This window comes from Octodon degus, unplaced genomic scaffold (genome assembly GCF_000260255.1).
Source record: "Octodon degus isolate 3935 unplaced genomic scaffold, OctDeg1.0 scaffold00142, whole genome shotgun sequence".
Lineage (NCBI taxonomy): Eukaryota > Metazoa > Chordata > Mammalia > Rodentia > Octodontidae > Octodon > Octodon degus.
The window spans coordinates 5,633,442-5,639,990 of record NW_004524718.1 but is presented as its reverse complement, the minus strand read 5'-3'; the positions used below and the strand labels follow the sequence as shown (position 1 = coordinate 5,639,990).

The following is a 6,549-nucleotide window of genomic DNA, read 5'->3' as shown; positions in this document are numbered from 1 at the left end:
TAAAAAGTAAAGCCATATAAATATGCTGAGCTATAAAAGGCTCAAGTCAACAACTTCTGACATTGCCAGTCCTATGGATAACCCACTACTATTATGGACTACTGGACTATATTGGATTATTTTGCTGAATTCACATACCTACAATATTTAAATGGTAATGGAATACCCATCTCTGACAAAACTGAACAATAAATGAAGGACCATTTTGTATTTGTATATACAAAATAGGATAGATATACAGCTACTTTCTTTTAATTCAGTGAGAAGAAAGATTTGTACTAATAGTGTTTGGACAGGATACCATGTCTGCCTCTTGTACTATGATTACAGCTATGAAGACAACAATATGCAATATACTAATTATTGAAACTGTCCTACTTATCGGTTTTGAAACTGTCTCATTGCTATTTGTTTCTCAATAAAATTAAAATAAAATGAATCTAACTTTCTCAAAAAATTATTAGAAAAAACGATTAAAAAAAAAGAGAGAGAGGGGCCAGGGAGATGGCTCCGTAAAATAAGTGCTTGCCTGTCAAGTGCAAGGGCCTGAGTTCAACCTCCAGTTCTGCCAAAAAAAAAAAGAAGAAGAAAAAAAAGAAAAAAAAGATTTTTAAATTTTATTCATTTATTTATTTATTTACTTTTTATTGTTTTCAGTACTAGGGATCAAATTTGGAACCTTGTGCTTGCTAGGCAGGCACGTAAGCCGCTGAGCTATCTCCCTAGCTCAAAAGAGATTTTAATTCTTTCAAAAATTTATTTAGTACAGTGTCTCACTACACAGACTGGACTTGCAGTGATCCTCCATTTTCAGCTTCTAAATTGCTGTGATTACAGGAGCTCGCCAGCATGCCCAGTCTCAGTCTTAGTCTCAGCATGCCCCAGGGATGGGGTTGGCACACACACTGGGGATCAAACCTCAGCTGCTGCCTGAGCAAGCACTTCAGTACACCGAGCTATCTGGCCAGCCCTTCCAAGAGATTTTTAAAAGAAACTTATAGTACACCAACCTTAGTTACTTACGAGTCCTTTTAGCTACACTGCAGAAAAATATACAGAAATCCTTAAACACACATGTGAAAAAGGAAAGCTTAGCTTGTAGCCAAAGTAAGTTCCAAATCATGGACACATTTTCTTCTGTCTTTTCCGTGCACGTAATGAGAAAGCAATATCTTGGAATGCAATAGATAACACTCATGTATTAACTTAAAGAGCACAACTTTTTTTTTAAAGCTAACTCTAACAGGTTTATGCTATGACTTAGACTTTTTTTCTTTTTTTTTTTTTTGTTCTTTTTAGAGACAAAGTTTTCCTATGCAGTTTAGGCAGACCTTGAACTCACTCTGCACCAGGATGGCCAGGAACGCTGAGATGCCCCTTCCTCAGCCTCCAGAGTGCTGGGATCACAGGCACGTGCCACCACATGCACGATTTAGGTCATTATGACACAAAAACTGTCTACATTTCAGAGGTGCATTTAACCATCATAGGTTTTTGCATTCAAGACAGAAGACAAAGTAACTGATTTTGGGGATGTGTAAACATTTCAGAAGGGACTTTAAACACTGAATTAGAAAAATATAATTGACCTGAAATTAATGAACTTAAGTATTCTTTCTAGAAATAAAACCTTATTTAAATAAATGTCTAGTGTATCTTATTTTCAGTAGGCTACACTTAGCCTGTACAAACAAATTTTCTCAACTTTCTCTAAGGAAAATACTATGTTAAGTCTTAACTTTGCTTGTTTTTAACTCTAACAATACAGTAAACTCACAAAGCCAAATATTTCTCAAAACTTAATTTTTATAATTTGATTCAAACTAGAAATATATACAAAATATTTATTTATAATTTTATTGTGCTATCATTGCATTTTGAGATTATTTTTTTAATATTTCAAAATAATCTAACGCAAGTGTAATCCAGAAAGAAAAGACTATCTACTTACAGGTATCATCCAGTTGGCTAGGTCACCGTATTTAGAAACCTGCATTGCTCCTAGCATTGTTAAATCAACATGTCCCCTGGAAAAGGAAAAAAGAAAATATAAAGCAAATGTCACAAGGTTAATGTCCTCTTTGCTTGAAATTAGCAGACATCAAAATGATTCTATATGCCCCCAAATATATTTGCTTTCTCCCTTTCTATAGCTCACTTCTAAGTAGATCAACTCCAAGCTGATAGAAATCATCAAGAGTTCTTAAACAAAATTATAGCCTATCTAGTCACCAGAGACAAACTAGCCCAGATGTTCACGGTAAGTTTGTTTCCTTCAATGAGAAAGAACGCTCAATCTGAAGGCAAACACTAACTACAGTCAGCACACAATTTGAAGAAAATGTCTGGGTCTTCAAAATAGATCTCAGAGATGTGTTCCTCAATTGAATTGGCACTGAGCTATATTTTCCACTGAGGAGTCTTTTCATTATGGGTAGCTGGATATTTCAATACCAAACCTTTAATGGGAGCAATTTTCTAACATCCTAAAGCCAAACAAGCTGTGATCCTTTTTTTGGCTAGAAAATGGGTCTGTGTCTCACTCTAGTCCTGCTCACATGCTCAGCGATGACTCAGCTCATTCTACACCGTGGGAAACAGGAGGGGCTCCATTATTACATACCCTCTAATCATCGCAAATGATTCATCGCTGGAGAAGAAAGAGGCTCCTGGAAGAACAGTGACTGTTTCCTTGCCTAAACACACACACAGAAAAAGGAAAAAAAAAAACACTATTACATTTCTAAGATAACCACAGTAGACAGACATGTAAATATCTTCATACTTTTCAAAAATTTTAATCTCTCTTTATCAAAATGAAGTGGCTTAGCAGGTGGGGAGACCCAGTGGGTATATGTCCACCCTGTGAGAACAAGTATTTTGTCACCAACATTGTTTAGCATTACCCCGCAAGGCAATCATAAAAAGCAGACTGACTCCTAGTGTGCTACCCTTTGGCACGTCTCCACAGCCAATGTGCCCATCTGTTGCCTCCTGTCACTCCCATTCCCTTCACAGGTCACTACAAAATGCTAACAGGACCGAGGAGGAGATCGGTGAGTGACATCACTCAGAATCCAATGCTGCAGCAAGTCACTAAAGCAAAGAGATAGTTAATAAACATGAAGAAATGCAAATTTGAAGAGAATGAAGCAGACTTTTTTTCTGACCAATTTACATTAACTCAAAATACCATTTCTCCATTAATTTCTAATTCTATCAATGAAAAACATTATATTCAAATTAAATCCACTTCCATTGTCCTTAAGAATTTTTGCACAGACTTTATACCATTGTGTTTCTTTGTATAATGAGAATAACTCCAGGACACATGAGGACAAGAAATAGTATGAGCAGCACCAGCCCCCAAACTAAACATTCACTTCTTAAGTCTTACTGAAAGTTAACCCCTGATTAATATTCTCTCCCCTGTGACCTCAAGAGTAAGTAGAATAAACCTGTGTACATCATGCTGCAATATTTATTCCCCGAAGGAATATGATTCTAAATGATGAGAATGTTTTCACATCTTTGAAAGCACCCTAAAACTGAAAAGCTTTGGAAAACACTTTTTGTTAAGGTTAGAAGGTACTTTTCGATGGTACATGATATTGGTGGATTGAAAGAATACATGTAAATCTTTATTCTAAGTCTGGTACTCGGAACATTAGCCTTGTTATTGTAATTGTTGTTCTGCAGTGACACAGCGGGTACATAGACCCAGCAGGAACGGTCTAGCCTGTGAAGATGAGTACTTTATCACCAATACTACTCAACACCGCCCCTGCAAGATGATACCAACTTTTAGTGACACCGTTTTTTTTTATTATTTCTCTCTCCAAACCTATGTTACAACTGTCACTCTTAGGGGAAGCACCATAACACTTGGTAATTGGCCTACATGGACTTTATAGCTGCATCACCTGGGCTCTGCTTTTACAACAGCCACAGCACAACTAAAGCTTGACCTAAAACAACTTCTATATGTAACAAAACGAGATCCTCACCAATCCTAGGAGGTCAGAGTATTAAAGATGAAGAACTAGTACAAAAAAGGAGAAAACCATAAAAATTCCTATTCTGTGTATTCTAGATATTAAATCACTGTGACTTTCAAAGTGTACTCTCACTGGCTGGTTACATATAGGAAAAGCCTTTCCTTGCATGATTCATGAATCATATATTTATTAAAGGAAGACCTGAAAACAGCTTTCATAGAAATGGTTATCAAGGTCTATTAATATATACTATCTTATAAATTGCATCTTTTGAAGTAAGGTTAATTGTCAGCATTTTAAATTTAAACATTTTAACTGCCACATAAAAGCATGCATTCTTATGGGATACCATGTAATATCTTGCTACATCTATATACACATATCATGAAATGTTCAAATCTGGGTAAATATCTCTCTTCTACTAAGTACAGTATCTTCACAGTAAATCTTTTTTTTTTTTTTTTTTTAATGTATTTGGTTGTTGCAGAGTCTCGCTACACAGCTTGGACTCATGATCCTCCTGCTTTCAGCGTCCCCAGCACTGGGATTACAGGCATATGCCATCATACCTGGGCTCTGTGGCCCACTCAGCCTGCCCTGAGGGTGGGGCTAGTTTGGCATGTGGTGCTGGGGATCAAATCACGGTCCCTGCGCTTTGCCTAAGCTTGCCTAAGCAGGCACTTTAGTCTACTGAGCTATATCACCTGCCCTGGTAAATCATTTTTTTGGCTTTTTGTAATATACAGTACACTACTCTTTTTTGTGGTCACCCTACTGTGCAATAGCATGCCAGAACTTCTCACTGACAGCTAAGTTTAACTTAATACACACTGGCCAACCTTCCTCCATCACTGTCTCATCCATTCCAATGTTGACTACCATTGTACTGCCAACTTCTATGAGATCAACATTTTTATATTCTGTATATGACTGAGAACATGTGGTATTTACCTTGTTGGCTCTGATGTATCTCACTATAACAGTCACCTGTCTAAATTCATGTTGTCATAAATGTCATAGACATTGTCAACATTTTAAATTTAAACATTTTAAGGCTGCATAGAATTCCACTGTGTAGGACTATTTCTTTGTCCATTCCTGGGCTGCTGGCCACTTAGGTTGTTTCCACACTTGGCTGTTGTGAACAGTGCAGCAATAAGCATGAGAGTGCAGACATGCTGAGTTCATTTCCTTTGGCAATAACCTAGCAGTGGAATTACTGGATCACACAGCAGTTTTAGCTCTAACTGTATTTTTATCCTGTTTAACACATCTACTTTCTAAAATACATATCCTAACATTGATTTTCCCACTCGCAACTATAATGTCCAAAGTTGGTTGAAAAAAGTCATACAACTAAAGTCAATAAGACAATCAACATAAAGAAAGAGCATTCTTTTATTTGGCTATGCTTAATTGATTCATCTGATTCAATTTTTCTATGTGTATCTGAATCTTTTTATGATATTTGGTCAATAGAGTAACTCAGTTTCAGTTACCATGTCTTTTGGATCATAAATTAACAGGTCATTCATTCAATCATGAGTAAATGTCTACTATGGCCCTTGTTACAAACAAAGTCACCCACCTAAACTACTCATTCTCAAACGTGAACAGCCATCAGAATCACTTGGAGGACTTACAAAACTTCAGAGTGCTACTTCACTGCCCTGCCAAGGTTTCTACTTCAGTAGGCATGTGATAGGGCTGAGAATTTCCTTTCTATAAAGCCTCTTTTGATGCTGATGCTGTTATTCTACTTCCCTAAGCAAAAGCACTCACTGTCCAGCAAAAGAGACAAATACAAGCAAATAACTATAAGGCAAATATGGCAGAAAGAGACTAAATATGTTGTGGGCTGAAGAGAGGGGAATTTATGATCTGCAGAGTGATTAGAAAAAGACAAAAAGGACAGAAATAAGTCATTTTGACAATGAATGACCAGTAGGGAGATGGGAATAAATGGGAAGAGGGTAAAAGAAGTACCTGGTGAAGAACACAAGAGGAACAAAGGCACAGAGTAAGGAAAAACTGGATCATGGTCAGAGGACACCCCACAGTCCAGTGTGAGCAGACAATGGCGTCTGTGCATGCCACAGAGAAAGACAAAGCTGGAAAGGCTGGCTGAAGAAATTACAAAGGTATCAAATGCTGTATGATTTGTCCTTCGGCCTGCAGGCCCGTAATGCTTCAGATGTGGTACCGATATCTGTAGAGTAGAATTTGCAGTACTACTGACCTGTGGAGCTGGACAGCTCAGATCATCAGATCATCAGCTGATGTAGCTCAGTGTATAAAGAAAGAGACCAAGTATGAGAGCCAGGAGACTTTAGGAATTCAGTCCTTAAGTGTTACCTGGGCCCAATCACTTTACATCCCTGGACTTCAGCTTCCCAATCTGTATAACAAGATCTCACTTGAGGCTCAAATGATTAAACCCAAGTGAAAAAAATATCCTCAAAGTCACATGATCCTGCCCCAGAGGTAATTCATTTTTATATAAACTTATGATATCATTATTTGGTTTAATTAATTCTTTGTAGAGAAAAAG

At 37.2% G+C, this 6,549-nt stretch overlaps 1 protein-coding gene across 1 annotated transcript in view; it reads right to left on the bottom strand.

The window, feature by feature from the left end:
* Oxct1 (3-oxoacid CoA-transferase 1) overlaps positions 1–6,549 on the bottom strand; it is a 158,993-nt gene that overhangs the window by 83,047 nt on the left and 69,397 nt on the right. The window contains exons 12-13 of the mRNA XM_004641800.2: positions 2,624–2,696; positions 1,952–2,027 (exon numbers count right to left, since the gene is read on the bottom strand). Coding sequence (XP_004641857.1) covers positions 1,952–2,027; positions 2,624–2,696 — 149 coding nt within the window. The remainder of the gene's footprint in view (positions 1–1,951; positions 2,028–2,623; positions 2,697–6,549) is intronic.